The sequence below is a fragment of the Myiozetetes cayanensis genome, unplaced genomic scaffold (assembly GCF_022539395.1).
Source record: "Myiozetetes cayanensis isolate MyiCay16 unplaced genomic scaffold, myiCay2020 scf6-25, whole genome shotgun sequence".
NCBI classification, from domain to species: Eukaryota; Metazoa; Chordata; class Aves; order Passeriformes; family Tyrannidae; genus Myiozetetes; species Myiozetetes cayanensis.
In genome coordinates this window covers 4,487,619-4,512,594 of record NW_026087853.1, presented here as the reverse complement: position 1 = coordinate 4,512,594, position 24,976 = coordinate 4,487,619, and the positions used below count along the sequence as shown (strand labels likewise).

Here is a 24,976-nt window from a genome sequence, read left to right as displayed (position 1 = left end):
AGTTTTATGTATGGTGAACTAACGGACAAGAAGACCATTGAAAAAGTCAGACAGACTTTCGACAACTATGAGTCAAACTGCTTTGAAATTCTCCTCTACAAGAAAAACAGTATGTATATATTTGTGTATGGTGTTGGGAGTGACAATGCATATTTAAAGTATATAATAGACTAGAATAAATTTTCATTTTGACATATGGGTAAGTTTGGGGCATGATTTAGAGAAGAAACAGGTATTTTGGTTGCCACATCTCAAGGGGAGAGCTCTCTTTTCAGGAAAAGCATTCAGATTGCCAGGAATAGTAGTTGTTCAGTGCTGTCTCAAGCCTGACTCCTTCTTTCCAAAATATATTTAGTTTTGAAGATTGTTTCCCTGAAGGGAAACTCACTGGGTTGAGTGAAAAGAAATCCTGAATGAGATTCCCCCACATCCCTCAGAAAACTCCCCCATGTCTCCACAAGTGAGAACCCAGACCCTGTTTGCTGCGAATGGATGCTCCCAGCAGTGTCAGGATGCCTCTGTGGTGTGTGAACCAACACATAGGAGCTCTGGTGAGAGTACTAAATTTGGCACATAGCCCAGGGATTAGTTAGAAAACCAGGGAATTCTGTAATTTAATTAGATGTAGAAGCTAGGTCCCTTCCTCTTGGTGGCATTGGGTTTGCAGGAAGTTGCCAGAACCAGAGAGGACTTTCTTCATTTTGTCTTATCCATGAGCCACTCCAGTCACATTTTCTGTCCTGCCACACGTGTGGGCTGTACTGCTTCTGGCTTATCAACTTCATAGCACATACTGAGCAAAACCCACGCTGTTGTGTGGTCTCACGCTGGACTTGTGCAGCGTGGACATCTTTCCTGAGCTGATGGTTGCAATTCCTGCTGTTGTCAATAAAAATGAACAGCCTCCTCCACTAGCACAGGCCACCTTCCCAAGATAGAAGGCTAGATCTCTCAGATGAAACATGCCCCAGAAAAGCAGGTTCCTCTACCCTGAGCAGAAAGAGTCTAGTTGGTTGGGTTGGTGGCTGTGTCAAGAACAAGCCAGGAGCAATCCAAGAACAATCCTGATGGAGATGTTTTCTTCAGTTTGGCTTTCATTGCCCTGTACAGGGTGCAGTTACTTTGGGGCTGGGGAGCTTCCTCCCTGGTTCACCTGCCTGGAGCCCAATACCTGAGGCTGTGCCCCCCACCCCCCAGGTGGGCTTTGGTGCTGTCAGGGAGCACCTTGCCCAGCTCACACTGAAGCATTTTATTGCATGCTGCGTGTGAGGATAGGGAATGGTGTGCCTCAGGAAAGAGCTAACTGTGCCTGACTGCCCCATTTCACTGCAGACTCACATAAGCCTTTCATGACATTGAGCAGAGCATCCTGGATACCTCCTCTTATGCTTTACCTCTGTTTTCCCTTTTTAGAGTAAGTCTTCCTCTATGTGTACTTAAGCAGCAGGAAATGTTGTTAGAATTCTCCAATTCTGCCTGCTGCAAGGCATTTTAGCCAACACCTTAATTAAAAAGAGAAGCAAGAGCAGCTCTGAAGTCCAGCTGTTCCTGCAGGTGTCCAGAAGAGCCCTCCAAATGACCTCTTTTTGGTTCCTAAGCATCTGGGTGTGTCTGTTCTACAGATTTTCTGCTTCTCTGCCCGTTTCCTGTGCAGCTCACCTGGATGCCCCCTCACAACAGGGGAATTTCCTGGGACAGACTCGTGTTGGGTATCTTTGCTTGTGGTGCTGCCCAGCACTGCCATGCCTTGTGTTTGTGTGATTTCCAAAGGAGATCCCAGAGATCCTGTGCTCTCCCCAACTCTGGCTTCTCTCATTAAGAGAGTCCTGCTCTAGAATGGGCCATTCCTAAAGTAAATTCCTTTCTATTTTATTTAAATATAAAAAGAGAAAAGCCTTCTCTTGGTTACTGTCCTGTAACAAGCCAGAGGCTTTTTGCTTTGGGTTGTGAATTGTCTGCTGGAGCTTGATGATGCTTCAGAGATTTATTGACCTGCAGTTGCCATAATAAAGTCTTCACCTTTGCCCAGATCTCCAACCCTACACTTTCCATAAGTTATGCAGGATTACAGAAGGACTTTGTGGAAAAGTACTCAATATTTCTTTTCAGGCTTGAGTCAGTTCCCATCCATAACATCTGTTGTCAGCTTTCTTCTCCATCACCCGAAGCCCAGAACTTCAACCTCTCACTAATGCTAATAGACTTACCTTTTGGCTCTGGTTCAGCAGCTGGTGTGCTCAGGGTTTGCTTCCATTTGTCATAATAGGAGCCTTGCAGAAGAAGGTTCTTCAAGAAACCGCCTGCTTATCCTCCAGGATGAATATTGGAGCAGATAAAAAAGAATAGTTATCTGTTGGTATGAATGTACTTCTGCAGAGTGTAGACAGGTACTCTGTGTACGGGCTTGTGTTTATCACCCACATGGAGCTTGCAGTGCTTTCAGAGCACCCTCCCACCCACACTTTCAAACCATAGGTCCAGAGGGGCTGTGTATTTTTGATAATGTGGCACAACCTTTTTTTTTTTTTCCTTATCTGTTCCTTTATGCTTTTGGCAGAGGGAGATTTTGAGGTTTTCAGGATGCTTTCCCATCCTGCTCTCCTTTGTCGCAGTGATGATCTTTAAGAGCTGATGTTCTTTGGCAGCATCCGTACGACTGCTGACTTCACACACTCCCTTGGTGTTTTAACCCAGCCTGCAGGTTTCAGGTTCAGACCTGAAAGCTTGCTACAACTTTCTTCTGCTTTGCTGCATTCCCTCTTGTATAGGGAATATACCCTATATATCTCTACCCACACAACTACTCAGCAACCATGTTAAGCATGCTTATATATATGTATATGTATATGTATATGCACATCTCTCTCTCTCTCTAATCTGATATTCACATCTCTCTCTCTAATGTGTATGTGTATATATATATATATATATGTAATACTCAGGAAAACTCTTTGCCTGCTTTTTCTCATTTTGCTGCTTCTGCAGCAGTAGCCACCTCGCCTCTGTCTCTGATTTATGTCAACACTGTTGACAAGGTATTTTGCCTACTTGCTTTCAGAGCTTTTCAAAAGATGCCTATGGGTTTCCAGGTATGAGTGCAAGTACAGTATTTCTCCAGAGAGCTACAGCACTCTGTTTTAGTAGTTATAAAAAGCCTTTTATCTCAGGTTAGCAACTGGGAATTAGGGTAATCAAGTAATCAGCATAATGGCTTTGGAATTATAACAAAAAGCAGTCTCACATCTCTCCCACTTCTCCAGTTTACTGGTAGTGAGTTACTGGTTTAATCCCAGTTGAATTTCAATGAACCCTTGTGGATTTTAACCTTACCCACAGTAGTCCTAGCCCAAATGGTTTTCATTGCCCTCTGGGATCTATCCTGCAGTTCCTGGCACAGCTCCCGGACACTGGTGCATTAGAAGGGATTTGGGGGGGCCAGCAGTGCCTATGTGGGATAACAGTGGGCAAGCAGCTTGTCTCAATGTGTCAGTACTTAGGCAGCTCAGGAGAAAAGCCATTCTGTCAACTGGCTGAAAGCACATCAAATCCCAAAGATAATTAGCTGGCTGTGAAGGCATTTACAGTGCAGTGTGTGTAGGTGCGCGTTTGGGAGGGAGGGGACATGGAGCTTTGCTGGATGGCGAGCACCTGACATTTACATCCCTGCAGGTGAACAGGGTGTTTCTGAGAAAATTGCTCAAAGTGTTCTAGGATTTTACCCCTTATGGAGCAGACCTGAATGTACATAGGGGACTGCCATGTGCGTTTCAGCCTGGAAGACCAGTTTCAGCTCCTGAGCACCTGCAGGAGCCTTGTACAGACCGTGAGGATTTACCAAAAGCCATGCTAACCACTCCAACCCCGAGGGCTTTTTTTTTGGCTGTTTATTTGATGAGTGTTAGGATTTGAAAAATATTTGCGTTTCTTTCGAAAATTAAGTAGAGATAACTGTGTTGGAAGAGTGCTGCACTGGGCAGGGCAATGAGGAGGTGGAGGTACGACCTGAAATGCAAAAAAGAAATCAAGTCTTCTGATTTGTCTTGGTAGGACATTTAGAGTCCAACTCAGCTCCTCTTAAATATTGTAGTAACATAAAATTTGGAGCTCTTCACAGCGTAGTCCATCTGTTTTGTATGTGATAGCTCCATAATATGTGAAGAAGAAATCAAAGATACCATTCACCTGTTTTTTCTTGCCTTTTTACCTTGCAGACACTAAGTTGGTGAGGCATGCTGTAAAAAAGCAAGAGCAGAATAACATATTTTATTTTAGAATGGAGATTTATAAAGCCTGATATCTCTGTTTATCTTCTAGTTAGAATAATGCAACTGTTAAAATGGGAATATGTTGTTTTCCTTTGAGGAAGTAAAATTAAAAGCTCTGGAAGATGCAGAAATATTGAGATACGGTCCTTAACTACACGTGTATTGCAATAACATATAACTAATGAAGTGTTCTCTGTATGGGCTGGGGGAAGTTTGTGCTACACCACATTCCAATGTCACTTTTTTCTTTGCTTCAGGAACCCCAGTTTGGTTCTACATGCAAATTGCACCTATAAGAAATGAGCATGAAAAAGTGGTTTTGTTCTTGTGCACTTTTAAGGATATCACTTTATTCAAACAACCAATTGAAGATGATTCAACAAAAGGTAAATATGAAATACATTATTATTTTGTAAATTATAAAAGTGTATGCTTGATCTTTGACCTGTCACAGGGAGATGCCATATCTGTGATCTGTGTCTTGAACTGAGGAAATATTTTGTGACCTGTCAGAGTTTCAATGCCACTTTCCTAAATTATTGTTTAAAATGAAAAAGATAAATCACCATAAGTGGAAATTCCCTGCCAATGTTTTTCGGAGTCACAAACCTTCCTTTCTCTTTGTGATTTCATTACTTCATCACTGCAGCTGGCACTTACTAAAAATTGCATAGTTTTGAGTCATTTGAATGCTGTGTTGTTTTGGGAGATCTTTCTGTTACAGGACTGATGTCTTCTTTTCAGGAAAAAAATAATTTCAGCTCCTTTTGATGAGATATTTCCTCCCTTTCTTGCTCTTGAAGGTGAAATGCAAAGGAAACAGCTGGTTTGAGTCCTCTATTACTGTTCAGGAATGACAACTGCATGGCAGTGGGCATTGTGCTTGTTACTTGTCAGCTGCTGGGGATGACAAGCTGTTTGTTGAAATGCTCTCATCACCCAACAGCCCATGGCCACACCTGCAGCCTCACAGAAGGAGGGAACTAGTGGGAAAGGTGTGGAGGATCTGGCAGCATCCTCTGCTTTAGTTACAAGACATAAGTCCTGTGTCAGGTTTACATGTGTATTGCTTTGGGTAAAATAATGCACGCCTGCATAAAGAAGGACATTATGCACATCCTATCTTCTCTTGGAAGTTGCCTCCTGATGATTAATTCCTGCCTGTGTTTTTCTCTTCACGCTTGAAGAAGACTTGATATCTCACTCTGAGCTGTGTGTGCTCTAAGACGTCTTCTTGAGAATAAAGTTGGTGTCATTTGAATGCAAACAGCATTTAAACTAATTTCTTATTATCTAGATAGCACTTATTATATGTGTTTGGATAACTGAAAAGTCAATTTATAAAGGCAGACGTAAAACGAAAGGCCCCTCTTTGAGCTAACACCAAATATGACAATTTTTTTTTGTCTAGAGAGAGTATTATCCATTAAGTTGTAAGATCCTGATGAAGGAATACATTCTCAACTATTGTAAGCTTTATTGCCCCTACAATTTAGTTATCAATCTGCAAATGTTCTTTATTTTATTTTCAGCTCCATAACGTGGAATTTTTCTGCCTGGAAATAGTTTGAATTTTTTAAGATAAATGCCAGTTAATTGAAAGAACTTTAATAGTAGAGGTCTGAAGGCATGGGAGTGGCTCCTTGCTGCAGTATATATAATACATAGTGTGAGCTCATCAAGGAAAAAGCTAGTCTTTGCAACAGTCCTCTTGTAGGGTTTCCTATTTAATGCTTTCTGGGGAAAACAAGATGTTTCTCACTGAAACCAGCCCCCAAATCCCCGCTTTCCCTGGCTCTGCCCCACTTCCCCCAGTATGTAATTGCACTGAGGAGTGCTTCACTGCAGCAGGACAGAGAAAACATATTGAAGGTGGCTCTCAAATGCAGAAATGATGAATGTTGCCTCCTTTGGATTCTCAGCCCTGGGAGATTCATACTCTGCTGCCTTCCCTGGGGAGGCAGGGATGTGCTCCAGGGGCTGACCTCTTCCCCTCCCCATCTTGTGGCTGAGGAGGAGCAGAATCCCTGGGGCATCCAGTGTAGGAACTATGTATGTTCCTATGGGAAAGAGCAAAAGCAGTGGAATGCATGACTTGTGTACTGCTGTTCTACAGTGAAGGGCACAAGTGGTTAAAGTGCCAGGTATCAATGGTGAACATCACAAAATATTGTCTTCAGCAGCCAGAGAGGTCTGGCTGTATGCTTGAAGAGCCCATACTTTTGTCAAAGTCATACTCTAAAAAAATGAAAAGCCAAACAGAACATCACAGAGGCAGAACAGCCACTTCTCCTAAGTGCCTTTAGGGCATATGGCGGGAGCCTTAAGAATCTGCTCAGGGTGCATTGGTTAACATTGATTAGCTTGATCAGTACATCCAACAAACATCATAATTAAAAGCCACTGACCCGATTTTTCTTCTGCCTTTGCATAAATTAAAGCTTGTATTTTCTTGATATAAGAAAATCATATTCAAATATTTGCACCATTTTACTACGAGGGTGGGAAAACAGCACTATTGCATTACCCTTTGTGTCATCAACTGCGTGGATCTGCCGGATCCCACGGCACTGGGATCACAGTGTATTTGTGTCAGACATGTTGCTATGAGAGATACATAATTCATTGTCCCTGCAGATAACATTACAGTGTGCTTAGAAGCTGCCAGGCCACTTTCTTTTTGAGTTATGAGATTGGTAAACATATACGTTACAATTTAGTGGAGAATTTCTAAAGTTTTGTAAAAAAGCATTTCAGTAAAATACTGCTGCTGAGTGCTGGGATTTGTCATTGAAGGGGCTTTTTTTTTTTTTTTTCCTTTTCAAAAGAAGGATATTTCTTCAGAAATTCTTCCAGGACCATGCAATACATAATACATAAGTAACTATGGTGCAGATGAGTTACTGTGTATTACTTATGGGAGCAGTAAATTTGAGATAAAAAATTCAACAGAAATAAAATATTGATGCCATTATGCAATAATCTCTCTGTACCAATACATTCTGCACTGTTCAAAGGTGTGCTGCTTTGTTGTGAAGCTTCAGTATATCACACTCCTATGAGGTATTTAAATCATACCAGTGGATGTATCTACACTGCAGAGTGTCTGTGTGTCCTGACTCCTGGAAATATATATGGTTGGGTCTGCCAAATCTGCTTGCAGTGGTTGCAGTGTGGTTGCCATCTCATGTAGACCTTGCAAGGGAACAGCAGTTCGGGGGACAGGGAGTGATGCTGAGGATGCAAATTTCTCAGAAGTGTTGAGAAGCTTGTCAGATTTGTGAAAACAGGACAGACAAATGAAGCAGTTGTCTTACTACAAAGCAAACTGCAAGGCTGAAATGGGATTTTTTTCTTTTTTTTTTTTTTTGATATGGGCTTATAAACATTTTTGTTTAGAGGGTCTACAAAAAATGCAGTTGACATCACGGAGACAAGCCACGTGCGAGCAGAGGGAGTTAGAGAGGTCTGGGGCACTGAGACAGATGGTGTGTGTCTCTGCTTACCTGTGTGCTCACCATTTGCTGTGTTAATGCTGAAAGAAGGAGGAGGAGGAGGAGGAGGAGGAAGGGGCTTTGCTTGCCGGAGGGAGTAAAAGTAATGAAAAATTTTCCCAGGTCACCCAGGAGACTGCGAATTTGCCGCAGACCAGAAAGCTGTTGAAACTTACTGGACTGTAAGCAAGGCTGGAGAAAAGGGATATTTAAAACTACCTTCCTCTCATAAAACACAGTGACAGAGATCAAAACCCTTGTTTTCTGAGAGGGTACAAGCAGTTGACACTAAAGATTGGACTGACTTGTTTTCTTGTTACTCATGCTCCTGTCTGTTATTGCTGGGTGATGTGTGGGAGACCTGTGATGTATGGCCATGGAACAGTGACCAAAAAGTACTGTTTTATCCTTGTAAATGGAAAATTACTTTAAAAAGTGTCTAGCCAGTCAAAAGTGTCAAAAGCCCCCAGCAACACAGGAAGAAGCATCAAAGATGATAAAGGAAGGACAGATCAGCCAGCTGGCTGATGTGTTCACTCCTGGGTGAAGGTGCCACCGGCAGTTGTGCAGGACTGGAGGGCGGAGAGAACTCCCTCCATTGGCTTGGTTTATGGTTTATATGGTTCCAGCTTCTGAGTCAGTGGCTGGATGAGCTGTGGATGGTGCCAGGGTGGAAAGGAGGCGTAAGAATTAGTGATAGGGCAGATGACCACTCTCGGTGGTCACTGGAACAGTGGCTTATTTCCTGGTGAAGGAGCTGTGCTGTGTTTTTCTGGTCTCTCTTTCTTTCCTTCTCCTCTTTGGTACCATGAATACTTGTCTGATCTGGATTCAATACCAAGCAGGAGGTCCTACCTGTGGTGGCAGAGGGCCAGATCCCCAGGAGTCCTGGCTCAGTGCCTTACACAGAAGAGGTGGAAGGCCATTACAAGCATATGAAAGATCGTATTATGTATTTTCTTCAAGAGAATAAAGCCCAAAGAATTTTTTTTTATTAATGTTTTTACTGTTGTCAGGTCACAGTTGGATGCTTTTATCAGCTTGCTGAGATTTTATTCTGTCTTTACCCAATGGCCTTTTAAAAACATCTGAAGACTTTCAATTCTTCCAAAGATGCACAGTGGTTATAGTCTTATGTTTATTTGTCGGAAAAAAATGAAGCCATTTTTCTGGGCCCTAACTATTAGAAGGGTGGATGGGGCCACTTAAAATGTTAACACTGTTTGAAGCCAGGAGTGCTGTAGATTATATTGTACAGAAAGTTTAGGGATAGAAAAAAAACTTCTAGCTTTTTTTGGGCTATTAGTGGAGTTTCACCTAGTTGTGCATTGGTTTTATTCCCTTTGTTACCATCAGTGAAGAAAAAATGTGGCCTCTAGGCAAACTTGGATTTTTTTTTTTTGGTCTAGGATTCTCACTGGTTATTGTGAGTCTCTTTTGAGGGAAATACCAGGCTTGTCACCTCTGGAGTGATTGGGAAGTTCTGGAGAATACTGATGGGATGTTGAATTAGGATGCGAAGTTGTGTCATTGAGGCCCCTACAACTCAGGACCGTGTGCTGTTAACAGATGGGATCAGGAGATGTCACAGCAGGACCCTGAAGTTGCCTTTTTTCTTTTCATTTTTTTTATCTTTCTCACTCGATAGAGCCAGACTTTGATAATCAAGACTGTCTGGGACAATGCTATAATGCTTCCAGTGATATAACTCTTTATGGTTATATAACTCTATATAATGATACAACTCTATCTCGGAGTGTGACAGGGCTATAAAAAGTGTAGTAGTTGCAGAAATACGGACTTATGCTTGCTAATCCTTGCTAAGCCTATAATTCTGATCCTTTTTTAACTTTAATAAGTGCAAATTATTAAGCATATATAACTAGTTGCACATGGGAACTTTTTTCCTTGAGGGGGTATCAATCCTGATGATAATAGAAGAAGTAGGTGGAGGGATAAGAGCATGAAAATGAGGTTTCTACCTTTAGCTAAAGCACAGTGTACCCTGTTGAGTACATCACCTTGACAGTAATCCATCACAGTAATTTAGTAGGTCACAATTTGGATATCCTTAATGTGTTTTTATTGCACTTTTCCATGGCTGTAATGACAAGGCTCTCAGAGTACTATAGAGACCCACTTGTTCTCATGCTCTTTCCTTTTGCTCAGATCAGCAGTTTCACTCCCCAGTGTCTTCAGGGAGATCACCTGCATCTCTCCTTTCTCTCCTGGGTCTAGATTAGCATCCAGGGACGCCTGACCTATGAGAAAGGACTTTGAGGGGGCTGACAAGAGAAGTGGTCATTTCCCAGGTGGGGTTTCAGTGTCAAGGATAGACAACTCAGAGGAAAGATGCTGAGATATACTCTCTTGGTATTTGAAACCATTCATTTTGGATAGGCACAGGTTTCCAGTAACCAGGAAAACCTTCCAAGGTTGCTTTTTTCCTATTTCTGCAGGACAAGCATGCCTGTTATTGTCTTCAGTGACATGCTGGTGGCACTTTCTGCAGACAGTGCACAAATAGTCATGAAGAGATAGTTGTTTCCTCATTAGGAGGAAATTTTTAGGAGGGATGCTCCAAGGCATATTTTCTCCCCCCTGCCCCCCATCCTTTCTTACTTTGCTGCTGTTGGAGACCCACTGTGATGAAGAAGAGGGAGTTTCCATATCCAGGGCTGTTTAGTTTCCTTCACAGAAATCAAATACTTTTCTGAATCTGATATTGCCTTTGAAGCCCGTCATGTGCTCCATCAGTAACCCAAAATGCACATTAACTGTCTGAAAATTTCTTTAAGTTTAATGTGCAATGAAAAAGAAATCCCATTGAAATAAAACCTAACCCTGTGAGAGGCTGAGTTAAACTGGAAACTGATCTTTAAAGCAGTAGCTGTTTGTAGAGGGATACACTTCCTATGTAGAAAACTGAATACTCCTCAGCAATATGTAAAATAATGAGTATAAATGCAGTAGAGTTTAAAAGTCTAATCTGTATATCACACGGCATTACACTTCACTAAGTTGCTCTTCTGCTGAACCCGTGTACTTGTGTGTAACTAAACCATCCCCTCCAGACAAGCATCCAGTATTGATTTAGAATTCTAAAGAGGCTGAGGATCCATGACATTACTTAATATTTTTCTTGCTTTTCCGTTACACTTTAGGCTTTAAAGAATCACCATATTTAAATTAACCTGAATTTAGCTTCTTGCAGTGGCATCTTCTTATGCATTTTTTCCACTGTATTAAGAAAGTCCCATTAAGGCATTTACATGTATAATCAAGTCATCACTCCGCCTTCTTTTGATAAAGTAAATGAGTTCAGCTCCTTAAACCTCTGTCTAGACTGAATTTGGAGGTCTGGTGGTGGCAGATACATATGGATATTTTAGCTGCCCTTTAACCCAGCAGTGGGGATGAAGCTGTGCTGGCCTGGATTTCAGTCTCCCAGGTCCCCAGTCACTTTCTGCAGCCAGTACTGTGGCTGGGTGGGCTCCCAGCTAATTCCTCAGTATTGCCCATTGCTCAGCATCACCAAGCCTGATTCCTGCTGTTATATATACAAGGAAGAGGTAACCTTTTGCCAAAGGAAAGCACATGCTGAATTGCTCATCTACCAAGATCTTTGGATCCTTTTCAGAACTTTTCTTTGCTAGGGACCTTCCCCCCACCCACCCCCTGTGCTGGAGATGCAGTTTGCATTGATATTGCCTCACTATCTATTTTTAATTTAAAACATATTTTAGTGGGACATGCCCAGTTATCAAGCACATCGTCCTTTGTGATTGCCCTCACTGCTGTTTAGCATTCCTCTGATCTTCCTGTCCTCTGGCATTTTATCAGTCATTTTATAAGGACTTTCAGATCATAGAGAAAAGCACTGAATAGAAGCATACTTGGCCACTGGGGTCCAGAAGGCTCTCAGTAATAATTTTTTACTATTTTCCACTGCTCCATGTTTGATACTTGCCAAGTAGAGAGTTCTTCATCCATTTAACCTGTAATTTACTGACCAGTGTAGCCTCAGCGTCTTGTTGAGAGTGTCACACAGTGTCAATTCAGAGCAGATTACCCCAAACAAGAGGTTTTGGCCAGTCTGTCTCTCGGGTGATTCAAATGCAGCACCAGGAGGAGGTGATGTGATAGGATGAGCACTGTGATTGTGCTGATTTGGGAGCTGGTGGGTCCTTGGCTGCAGGTGGGAGCAAACCAAGAGCAGCCACTGAGATTGTCATCAGGTCAGTGGTCCACGTTGCTGCCCAGCCCAACCCCAGCAAGGCAGCTCTGGTGCAGGGAGCTGCCCAGGCTCGTGCCTCTCCAGTGCACATCATCTGCATTTGGCTTGCAGCTTGTTCTGTCAAGGTGTTTGGCTGTCTTCCTGAACCAAATTTATACTCTTATAAAATAATGAAATTAGCACTGGTGGGGCATTTTACATCTTTCCTTACTGACAGATCTTCACTACGTTCCTTTCCTTTTCTGTTTTATTAAACATATTGAAACTCAGATTGGTTTTTCTGTCGTTTTGCCTGGCACTGAGATCAAGCTGCATCACCTCTAATTACTTGGGTCATCCTGTTTGCCCTTTCTGCATATGGGTGCAGAAGCTTTCTGATTGTACTCTGTAAATTCTTTAAAAACTTCATTATTACTTTAATAAATCTAGCTGGTGAAAATTTTTCCCCATATTTCTTTAGCTTTTCCATGTCCATTCCCATAAACCATAATTTCTGATTCACCAATTTACTTGTTCCCTCTTTTTTCCATCCCTGTGTCTTCATTGTATGCTGCTTTTTCATTTCTAGACTACTGCCTTCCTTTTGATCCCTAGACTTTGGCTGGTGTATTCCTTTTTTTTGACCATTGAATGGCACCATTTTGCTATCTGACCAACTCCTCAAAGCTAGTTGACTGACATTTCTTTTTTTTTCCCTTCTTCCCAAAATTTGCACTTAAGGGAAGTAAGTCCTTAGTGGCCCTGTGTGTATAAAGCTTAGCTTTAATTGCAGAAAAGTGAAATCTAAGAAGTTGGGCACCATAAATTTGCAGCTGTGTGAGAATTAAATTTAAAAATATATTGTGAGAATTAAACTTAAAAATATATTGTATTCTACTATAATGTAGTCTAGAGGCATATAAATCTTAGTACTTCGTATCAGTAGATCTCAAAATGGCTTGCAAAGTAGGTCATTAGCATTATCTTCACTTTAAGGAGAAGAAAACTGAAGCTCAGGGAGGTAAAGTGATATGCCCAAGATTACCCATTAGTTCTTCATCCACGTTGAACTCCCCAACAGTTTCAGGATGGTAACTGGGAAGACAACATTGAGCAATAAAGGAGGTTGGATGTAAAAATTATCCCAAGAGTGCAGTTCGTTATCGGGCAGTGGAACGCACAGAATTTCTATCCAGGAAATTTATCCCAATATTTCGAATTACATTTGAATAGAATCTCAGTCCAGAAATACTTTTACTGCATCGTGGGAGTGATTGAGCTTTGTTTGACTGTTATGCTGTATATTCAAGAGTCCCATTTATCCCTCTCTCTCTCTGACAAACCAAACCCCGGATGATTAAGTTTTACAAAGAGACAATGAACTCTTTCAGCCATACTTTACCTGCAGTAAAGAGCAAACAGCCAGGTACTGTAATGATTTTACTGTCTGAGTGTCTACAAATAGTTGGGATTTGTACATGCTAACTATTTATGCCAAAGGATGATCCATGTTACCAAGGAATTCCCTACTATCTAACTCTGAGCAGTGTTAGCTTTTGTGAGTATGTCATAAATTGTATATTATTTAAGCATTCTGCATATTAACTGTTTCGTGCTTCACACTGAGAGGAGAACAACCTTTCCATGGGCTGGAGGTGTTTCCCACACCCCTGCAGGCAGGAATCAAGATGAGCACTGCTGTAATTGCACTCTGCAATTATTTTTCACACAGAATATAATTCTTAACCCGAGTGTTTTCACTGCAGTCTAAGGTATGGGATAGTTTCCTGTTATACTGATTTAAAAGTCATCATTATTTCTGATCCTTTTAGGACCAGACAAACCTTGACAAAAAGGTTAATTGCAATCCAGTAGAGCTACACTAATGCTTTATTAAGGGGAACTAGCCATGCCTGGGTTTTTCAGAGCAAGTGCACTATAAAGAACATTAACATCTCACCTTGAGATTTTAAACTCTTCATAAACTCTGTTGTAAGAATTTAGCTTTAAAATAACATAATATATTTTATGAACTAAATCTTTGGTTTCCAGTGTGGCTGTTAGCTGGGTAGTTAGATTTGTATTTGCAACTGTACACAAATCCTGTTAGAGAGACTGTGATTTTTCAATTCCTAATTAAATTATGGTGAGACTTTGAAGGGTTTTCTGACTAGCACACAGTTATATTTGAAAATATTTGCTGTTATCTGTGAAGGCAATGGGTGGGCCTATTGACTGCTGAGGTTTGCTCAGGGAAAGTGGCTTAAGCACTAGTGGACCAAAAGAGCCAAAGTCCTTTTTTGCTCATCAGCCCGTGCCTGGGCAGAAACTTTCCCAGTAGAAGGAACTGCCCAGATCTGACCCATCCTCTGGGCAGGAGTGTTCCTATGTGATGGGCACCAGGACCTGCTCCTTGATGCATGTGGGAGCACTTTCAGAAAACTCAGTTTTGGGTGAAGTCTAACCAATTCTCTGTTTTGTGACCTTGGGAGGAAACAGAGGGATTTAAAGGTTTGGTCTGTAGATAGCCTTTAGGAAAGAGTCTTAGAGGTATTTTCCAACCTAAATGATTCTGTGATTCTGCCCCACCCCTTCCACCATCTCTTCTGCTTGCAGAAGCCCGCCTTGCTGCAGTTTCTTTGGACAGCTTTTTTATGTTTGTATATTCACTGGTTCTTTTTATGCCCTGCCACACACTGCAAGGACTCGCTGATGGTGGAGGGACAATAGGATGAAGTTCTAACCTGGAAATACCGTTCTAACCTGCCCCTCAGGCACCATGTAATTTCTGTAGTGGTGTCTATATCTAGGGAGCGGCTGAATGAGTACCTAAGGCCCATGTGGGAAAGCTTTTCCTCCCCTAAGGAGGTGTTTGGGTGCTCTGTCTGCTTCACTTGACTATTACCTACCTCCCTTCTGTGCTCCTGCACTCCCCCAGGCATCCTGTCACAACATTAACAGCTTCAACTCATGTCACAGCATCCAAGATTTGAAAGAAATATCTATTTATTTTTTAAAATTGATTTAGTACTCCTGTTTTTTCTTCTGTTCAGAGAAACCTTTGGCTCAGCCATTGTATAAAGTATGCCACCAAGTCACCTCCAGCTCAGTTAGCCCCACAGTCAGAGTATTGTCAAATTGGCAGTCCTAATTAGAGCAAGAGACTTGGGAAATATCTTGTGGATGTAAAATAGTTAATTGTGTCTAAATTGCATGGAGGAAGAAGAAAGTTGCATGCTTGGCAGGGCAACCTAACAGCTGAGCCAAGGCAGAGAATAGCTTAGTCCATGGATATCAGCATGGCTGCCTTCTTCATGTCCTATTCTGTTAACTCTGTGGGCTTGTTAAATCTTCATCTTCAATTTATTAGGAATGCAGGAGTTTTGTTTTGAGTAATGGACAAGAACAGGGAAATATTTTGCTAGGCTCCTGTTTAAGAGACCATTGTGTTAGAGCAAAAGAATAAATGCAGATCATGAGGTTTTTTTTAAAGCAGGGGTACAGGTGCTTCTTGCTTTGTCCACAAAAGGGAAAGTAATTAAGGAGAACTAGAGGAAACAATCATTGTATGTGTATGCTATTCCAGAATTTTCCATTTGAGGTAGTTAACATCTTTGTCTGAAATACTGAGTTTCACTTCTTGTCAGGAGGAGCAGCTGCTGGCCTGATCTGGTGTGTGATCTGATGATGATGCTTTTTTTCCCAAGAATCTGAGCGCAATGGTGCAAGTTCAAGGTGTTATTTTTCAAGTGGGGCTGTGGAAGAAAGACGCAATTCCAGCCGAGCTGAGGAGAGCATCAGAAATGCTGCTTTTTCTCACGAGTAGGTTCCCCTCCCCCCCCTTCCTTACACCTGCTATTTGTGCAACTTCTTTACTCCTTCCAGACTGAAAATATCTGTGAGGACAGGCGGTCACTAATACAGGAGATAAAATTATCATTCTTTTCAAGTCTCTCTCTATAGAGGAAAAGAAAGGAGAGAATCGTTTGAAGAAACATCGGCAGCAGTAGGCAGCTATGCAAATTTTCCCTGGTCTGTTTAAATGTACACATTGGTTTTAAATATAATTCTGAACTTATCCAGTCTACAAGGTCAAGAAACAGAGAAATGTACCCTGTACAGATTATTTCAGACACGAGGCAGCCTGTATACATTTTCACCTTCCCACTCGTACCGCAGCATCTTGCTGCTGCTATGTTTTTTATTCTCTTGGATTGTAAATAGGAAACAAAAGAACTGGGCATTTATTTTTTTTCCACACTATTGCAGATGGATAGATATAGATTGGAGCAGGTAAAATAATGCTGGACTTTGTGCTGAATTAGAAAAAACGTCATGTCAGTGTATTCTGTGCTTCTAACGTACAGAATCGTGGACTTCACAGGGCTGAAAGAAGAGTGAGAATGTGAAGTCTCTAAATGAGACTGGAAGGGCTTTTGCAAAAGGTCTGCTCTGGCACAAAGCAAAGCTTTGGTCTTGATGGAGAAAGGACACGATGAAATGGTTTGTCCTATGAAAAGAAGAGGTCAGACCAGATGAGCAGAGTGGTAACCTTGAATGCTAAAATGTGTGGCTTCTTTCTTTCACCTGACATTGATGATCTCACCAAAGTGGTAAGGGAGGATTTGGAAAAGTCATAGTTTTTCCTTTCTTTTATTTTTACAGCAAAATGATTGCTGTTGTTTGGTTTGCATCTTACTGCTCCAGCTCTGCCTTCCCTATCTTCCCCACGCATTCTGTATTTGTGGTTAATGCAGGACAGATGCTAAAACGGTGACGAGGGATTTCTTACTGGTTTTGCTTTTATAAGAAGAGAGGCATTTTAAACCCCTTATTTTTGTGAGTGGTATCTCTCAGCCTGCAAAGCACCACGGGAAAGGATTTCTAGAGAGTACATGAAACCATCTCCTATCATTGCCAGCCCCTGACTCTTCTCTAAATCTGCATCAAGGATCACCTTCCTTGACCTGCTGGCAGTATTTTGTCTAATTCAGCCAAGGATACCTCTCCCTTTCTTTCCAGCACAAACATGTTCAATCTGGTTCCCCAGGACCTACAAGTCCTTTTCTATCAAACCAGTTTCCATGTGGGTGTCCCCCAGCATATATTGGTGCGTGAGTTTGTACCTCCTAAGGTACAAGGCTTTGCACTTTTCCTTGCTGAACATGATGAGGTTCCTGTCAAGAGCTGGAGTAGCTGACAACACTGAGATGTGACAGATCGGGACTGCATCCAGCCCTTTGTCTGTGGTGTTTTTGGCTTTGCTGAGCATTTTTCCATCACTCTCATATCCACTCTGTGAAGCAGGATGACAGACTGAGGCTTGGAGACTGGCCCAAATTTGTCCTCACAGACCACAGGGAAGTGTCTTTCCAGGGGAAGAGGACAGTGAGTGTGTGCATGTGTGTTTAAGTACCTACCCAGGGAAGTGGGTGAACACCTTCCCAGAGGAGAACTGCTCTTTTTCCCTGGTTTTTGCTGTGTGATTGCAGAGTGCCAAAAGAAATCACCTGGGTGCACCGTGGCCTCCAGCAATTACTAGAAATTGGGCAGAGTTCGGGCAGAGCTGTCACAATGCTGTTACCATGCTCACTTGCTCTTTGAAATTGCTGGTTAAGAAAGATAAAGAACAGTTATGACTTCTGTCTTAAAGCTTGTAGCAGTTTTAGAGACAATTAGCAAAAAGAGAAGCACAGGGATTTCTTCTAGAAATTAGTAGTTCATACTGAGATCACTGTAGTCTCCCTTGACCTTGTTTAATACAGACAGTGCATACTCCTAATTGAATATCCTTGTAAGCTGCAGAAGCGTGAGGCATATTTGAAGCTCACATTTAAAGTTTACATTTCAAAAGTTAATAAAATGCTTCTATTTTTTACCTTTTCCCAGTGAATTTTTTATGTGCATTTTTGAGGTCATGTATAAATAGCCAGACACAAATGTTTGTGCTGTGCTGGTGGCGTACCATGGTATTTTGGACTGTTCTGATTCCTAAATGATGAACAATGGATTTACATTTGCGTGAATGTGGTATCTGTGTGGTAAATGACAAAGTCAAATCTTACATTATTTTTCTTCCTGAGGTTTTATTGTCTTCTCTGTTCCTTGCTCTGCATTTTATCTTCCCCAGGCTTCCCCTAACTTTCTAAGTCTCTGACTCCTATCAGACAGCAGGCATTTAAAACTAAACCTAGCTAAGACAGAAATGTTGTGTTTCCTTTCTCAGATATTAATATTTCCCCAATTTTCAGCTACTCAGCATTCATGCTAAATAAAAGTAAAATCTTCTCCTGAAGCCATTTCCTGTCTATAACTTGTTTGGTATTTTATCCACACTTCTCTATTAAAAAAAATGACATTACACCTTGCTAAACTGAATGTTGATCGTCTCCTTCAGTGTCCTTGGGGAGATGTTTCCTTCCTGCACATACCTGGATTTTCAGTTTTCCTGCTTAACACTGAGGTGCTACACTGCTTAAACCCCAGGCATTTTCTTTGCTACCACCCATCTACTCCATCCATTGGCACGTTCACGCCAGTTGTCACGTTGGGGTGTTTTTCCAGCAGGACTGATGTGATGAAACATTCCTGGGTTGGTGTTGCTGTCAGTAACAAACTCTGCTCACTGCTGAATGCTGCAGAAAAAGGTTCCCCTGGGACAGCCCAGTGTGTGGGTCTCAACCTGCAATTAAAGCAGCTGTTTATCATCAGTGTAATAGCTAGATGTATTTCTTAATGCCATTTAAAATCAAGTTCCTAATATGCCTTTAAAGGCTTAATGATTCCTTTTGTTTTAGTCTGAAGCAGAAACAGTGAAGACTTAAGGGTCACACTTTTGGGGGCTGCTCCAGTGGTCCTGAGTCAGTAGGAGCCTTTCCATAGCTGGAGAGGATTTTCCTCCAGCAGGATTTGCAGACCTGGGAGGCATTTGCTTTAAGTTCAGTGGCTGAGTTAGATTTCAGCAGCAGAGTTAAGTCCCCAGAAGACTGAAAGCACGATGTGATCCCTCTAATATAATGTCTCTAGCAGGCAGAGTAAAGCATGCAGTGATTTCGCTCACATTCACCCGTGTTTGCCTGGAAGGAGCAGTATTTCTACCTCTTTGTCAAGGTCTCTAAGCCCAGAGCCTGGAGCTGCTCCGTGCAGCAATGTAGAGAAACTGTTCAAGTCTGAGACTTCGTATCAGCGGACGCGAAGGAGATTTACTAGCGCTGAGTGAGTTCCGAGTACTTGTGACGTGGTTTCCTTCTCTCCCGCAGGCTGGACCAAGTTTGCTCGGCTGACACGGGCCCTGACGAACAGCCGGAGTGTGCTGCAGCAGCTGACCCCCATGAACAAGGCTGAGGTGGTGCACAAGCACTCCCGCTTAGCTGAAGTAAGTGGGATGGACACCAGCCTGCTCCCTTCCTAAAGCAGGAAGAGACTGGGGGGGAAAAAAACCCATCCTGATTCCCATTGATAAATACCGTTTTCAGAGGAAAATATTTCCCGACTCTGATTTTTTCAGCCTCTCCTCTGCTCATCCTAAAGCACCACTACGTGCCAAGGCCAAGTTTCTGGGACAGGTCACAGAAACATTCTCCATAGGTCGCTATTACTTACATGATCCTGTTTCTGTGCATGCAATCCTCCATTTTCTGGTTGTTCCTCAACTTTGAGTGCACAGTGTGCTGTTCCTCCATGTGGAACCAGGCTTGATGTCCTTGAGTCCTGTGGATGGTTGCTTAGTCTCCCAGGGAAATGGGATTGTTAGAGAAACCTCTCTGGAAGCATCCCTGTCTGGGTCCCTGGGGTTGTACAGGCACATGGACTGTGTACCTACCCCAGTCTCGACTTTCTTGCGAAGTCATTCCTGCAGTATTTTGCTCATCGTTTTTGTCATCAGAACTGATGAATGAACCTCTTTGGCAGGTTGCAAACATCTCCTTAACAGTGCAGATGGTGCAACAAGTGAATACCTTCAGGTTAACTGATGAAACAGAGGTACTGCCTTCATCTTCATGTCCATTGGTAATGAAAAATAAATGGGTCAAAAATATATGGTCAAAATATATGGGCTACTGAAAATGACAGCCCTAGTCAACTTGTGCCAGACAGTTTGTCCTTTGTTCGATGCTTAGAACTGGTTGCTGCTTTAAATATTTTTGTGGGTTTTTTTTTCATTGCCTTTCTAGTTTTATTGAACTTTGATAATACCAACTCAAATGTGAAGAGGAGCATTATCTCTGTAGCTCACCCCTTGCAGAGCACACTGCTCCCCTTTATCAGGCTTAACAGTTATCAGCCATTTACATTAGCTATACACAGGAATAATTCAGAGAGTCTGTGGTGAATGCAGCTGACTAACAAGATATTGTGTATTCTTTAGTGATTTAAAATTAAAAATTCATGCAGCATGAAAGAAATAATCATTATAGTTCAGTGGTCTCCACAGCCACTTGCCACCCACTCACCGTGTCAAACTCAGCATGATATTATGTTAAGAATAATAATTATGCTTTTACAGTATCATGGGAACTCCTAAGCACTCCACCATCAGAGGCACAGGGAACTATCAAGCATATGTTAATCGCATTCGGCTTGAGCCCTAAGTAGCTTATTATTCCAGCTATAGTGAGGATGTTTCCATCTCCTGCCCCAGTGAACAAGGCAGGGAACAAATAGATCTGGAGAAACCAAGGAGAGAAGTCCCAGGTCTGATTTATCATCAAAGTGTTGAACACTGATGGGTCCAAAGAGATAACTGAAGATAACGAAAAGATTATGAGGCAAAGCCAAAATGGCGTGTTTTGTGTAGGGGAAAATTTTGGCTTTGAAAGAACTTTCGTGGATTTTCACGAAGGCTGCTTTGAAAAAAAATGGCTGTATTGATCATTGCTTTATTTCCAGGGGAAAACCCACGGATCCACCAGTGAGTTCAGTGTGCCACAGTGGCCAGCTTTGCCTGTTGGGGTGGTTATAGGAGTGTAGAAGTGCTGTCAGTGAGTCTGTCCCAGTCCCTGGGGAGGGGACACCCAGAGGCTGATATTTTTATGGGTCTCACCAGGGGTTTGGCATCTGTGAGGATCTCTGACAAGTGCCAATGGGACTACACTGTTTGCTGTGTGTTGCCCTTCAGCTGGAGGTCAACACACGGCTTTGTGCTACAGTGGGGCTGGTGTTGGCAGTGGGAGCAGCCATGGGCTCCTGGGGGTCTCTTCTGCACTCCCACTGCTGCCTGAGTAGAGGTTCTTGTGCTTTTCTGGCCATGAGGTAAATTTATGCAATTGAACTGACTCTGCAGAAAACAAATGGCTAACTAATGTACCAAGTTAGTTTTTCGTTGTATCAACTTAACTGGCTTTCCTCGCAGATCGTGATTGCTAAATATGACCTTAGGGAGGGTGGGAATAGGTAGGCAGAAGCACGTTTGCATCTCTTCAGGGTACAGCCTGACTTGGCCCAGATGAGACAAGTTGGGAGGCCACATCCCCTGGCAAAGAATGAGAGAGGCTGCTGTTGTTGCCCCTTGGTGATTTCTGAAGAACAGATTTTCAGCAGAGCCAGACTTTTACTGTCTGTTTTCAGTAACAGCTTTCTCTTAAAAAACATCTAAAAAACAAGACTGCAAAGAATTAATGGAGAATCTGCATCTGTGGTACTTGAGTTCATATTCTTAGCAGTTGTACAGTTTATTCAGAGCCATTTACTCCTCTTCATCAAGGAAGCATCCAGCCTTTTATCAGTTTCACACGTATAAGACTGCTGTTTGCAATCCAGCTCTCCCTGGAAATACAGTACATCAGCTTGAATGTGGGACAGGTGTAGGGCTAAAAGGGGTTTTAAAGTTGCCATAATTATTTATTTTATCCTATAGAGACTTGAGATCCCCAAATGTAAAAGGTGTTATTAGTTCCAAAATACACGTGGATCTTTCAGTTGTCAGAGCAATATATATTGCCACGTGTGCATTCCTTTGTGCTTTTGTTTCTTGTGTTGGACTGAGATAAGAGGTAATTAGATCAACTGGGAGGAATGTCTTAAGTGAATTTGGCTTGGTTCCTTTGCAGTGTTTCCAGTTCCACATTTTCCAACAGTGAGCATACAGGAGATTATAGTCCTGTGCAAAAAATAAGAATTAATTACAGGAAATAAAAGAGAACCCTCTAGTGATATTGAGCTTGTAAGAGCAGCAACTTTTTGAAGAAAATAAGAAGGAAGCATAATATTGCCACCAGGGTGTTAGGGCAGGAGCTGTGCACACAAAATGCTTCATTTTAGGAGGTCAGCCAGCAAGGCTGGAATCTGGTTCACCTTTGATAGGGTGTTGCTCTGGCTCAACAGTGGTTTAAAAAAGAGGTCAGGCACAAAGAATTAGTCTTGTAATGCTTCCAGATATGAATGCTCATGTTTAGATTAAATGTTAGGAAGAAATCTTTTACTCTGAGGGTGGTGGGGCAGTCAAACTGGTTGCCCAGAGAAGTTGTAGATGCCCCACACCTGGAAGTGTTCAAGGCCAGGTTGAATGGGCCTTGGAGCAACTTGGTCTGGTCGTAGATTCCCTGTCCATTGCAGGAGGGTTGGAGATAGATGATCTTTAAGGTCCCTTCCAGCCTGAACTGTTCTATGATTCTATCTTCATAACGTGCAGAGCACAGCTGGTATGGCAGTACCCATAACCTGTCTGTGGAACCTCTCCTCCCTTGCTGTTGGCATGGTTTCCCCTCAGTCCACCTGCAGAGACCTCCACCTCCCTTTTTGCAGGAGTATCCTTAGATGCCGTGCTGCTGCTATTCATTGAGTGATAGCTGCCTCCACACATTCTAAATAAATCAGACAATTTAAAAACTGTGGGTTGACTCGCAGTGTCCAACGAACACAGTCCCGTCTTTGTTCTGCTCCTCACAGAAATCCGTAAGACCCCTTATTGGATCATATTTGTTGAGAACAGTAGCATTTGCTTCTCTGTCTTTTACAGGTTCTCCAGCTGGGATCTGATATTCTTCCTCAGTACAAGCAAGAAGCTCCAAAGACTCCACCACACATTATACTACACTATTGTGCTTTTAAGACCACTTGGGACTGGGTCATCTTAATTCTAACCTTCTACACAGCAATTATGGTTCCATATAACGTGTCCTTCAAGACAAAACAGAACAACATTGCCTGGCTCGTGCTGGACAGTGTCGTGGATGTTATTTTTCTGGTTGACATTGTTTTGAACTTTCACACGACCTTTGTTGGCCCCGGTGGAGAGGTTATATCTGATCCCAAACTCATACGGATGAACTACCTGAAAACGTGGTTTGTGATTGATCTTCTGTCCTGTTTACCATATGACATCATCAATGCCTTTGAGAATGTGGATGAGGTAAGTAATTTTAGTCTGTCTCAAAAGGATTGTTTTAATTAGGGATTAATTTAGAAGCATGTTCCCAGGCAGCTGGCAGCAAAAAGAGGCAACTCATGCTCTGTGCAAATAAGCAGGGATGGCCTTAAGCTGCTGGGCTTTACCTACAAGACATTCCTGTGTTGGAGAAGAGGTGTCTTATGATTTCAGTACCATGTGTGGGTGTTTATTTCAATGCTATGGGGTTTAGAATTGCTTGCTTCTCATCCAAAAGCATTGGTACAAGTCCATGTCAAAATGGGCTGGACCAGTCGGGATTGTGCCCTGTCAGAGCCTTCCTTTTCAGCTCGTACCCAGCAGTCCTACTCCATTGCAGGGCTTGATGTAAACAATTACAATTCTGTATCTGCTCTGGCTGAAGCTGGTGGCAAATTTGCCATTGACTTATACAAAACCAGAATGGCTCTGAATGAGCATTTTTTAAATTCTGCCCTTGAACAAGGCTGTAATTATTTTTTTAAAATCTGATTTCACTTTAAATGTCTGATTTGGAGGGAGATGCATTTCTGGTTTGGTTTTTATTGTTTTTTCTTTTTTTAAACGGTTCTTCAGCTACTGCTGGAATTTTAGAAACTGTTTGAGGAGAGAAAACATAAATATCTTAAATGGATGCTGAATTAAAGCTTTTTAACTGCTAAATGTGTTAACATTTATGAAATCGAGCTTGCAGCCTGAGCTAATAGAGAATACAATAACTACGACAAATAATGCATGCACGACTCAGTGTAGAGAAATTCATTATTAAAATGCAACTATAATGGCATTAGGACTTGTTTTAATTTTTCTCTAGAGCCTTTTATCTTTAGGGCCACAAACAGATGAAAAAGCCACTGATATTTTTTAACATCGTAACAGTTTTTTCTCAGAACAACGTTTAGTGTTTTGTTTGTTTGTTTGTTTTTGTAATTCTCAAATTCAGCAGTTATATATCCTCACTATATGAAATCTACATTCTTATTTTTTAATGCAGAATTTGCTGTAAATTTTGTAGAGCTCCTTTAAAATTCCATTCCTGTCTCTGTGCTGAGTACCATCTTTTGACATTGTTCCATTTTATTTATAGCAAATATGACAGAAGTGATAATACTTGCAGCTTAAATTCAACATCATATGAGGGCTGCCCATCTGAAAGCAGGTTGTACAGTCAGGCTGGGTAAGAAGGTGGTATTATAAAGGTTGTAAAGATAATACAGATTTATTAGATAACCAATTTGAGACTCAGAGGAACTTTATTTTTATAAAAACACAGTGTTATCTCCAGTTTTTTGTTCTTTAATTTGTAAAACAAACAGAAAATTTCTATGCCCAAGCAATACAGATTTAAATGGTGAGCTTAACCTCTTCCTCTAACATATAGGTGGGAAAGAAACCATCTGCAGTATTTGTGACAGGGAAGAGAATCACTGGCATAGTGCATTATAACTGAGATACACTTGAAGTGGCAAACTTTAACCAAAACGTAATAACAATAGCAAGATATCATGGTCTCCAGTGATCCTAGAGCTGCTGTTATCTGCCTTCAAACAAATGAGATATTAACTACTTTTTGATAAGAGAACCAAGAGTAACATTTGTGTGTCATGAAACAGTGTGTTACGGCTTTGCAGCCTCC

General features: G+C 41.8%; 1 protein-coding gene across 1 annotated transcript in view; it reads left to right on the top strand.

Annotated features, from left to right (window-relative positions):
- The window catches only part of KCNH5 (potassium voltage-gated channel subfamily H member 5), a 163,105-nt gene that overhangs the window by 19,975 nt on the left and 118,154 nt on the right, over positions 1-24,976 (top strand). Inside the window, exons 3-6 of the mRNA XM_050336758.1 lie at positions 3-109; positions 4,523-4,651; positions 19,235-19,350; positions 22,933-23,325. Coding sequence (XP_050192715.1) covers positions 3-109; positions 4,523-4,651; positions 19,235-19,350; positions 22,933-23,325 — 745 coding nt within the window. The remainder of the gene's footprint in view (positions 1-2; positions 110-4,522; positions 4,652-19,234; positions 19,351-22,932; positions 23,326-24,976) is intronic.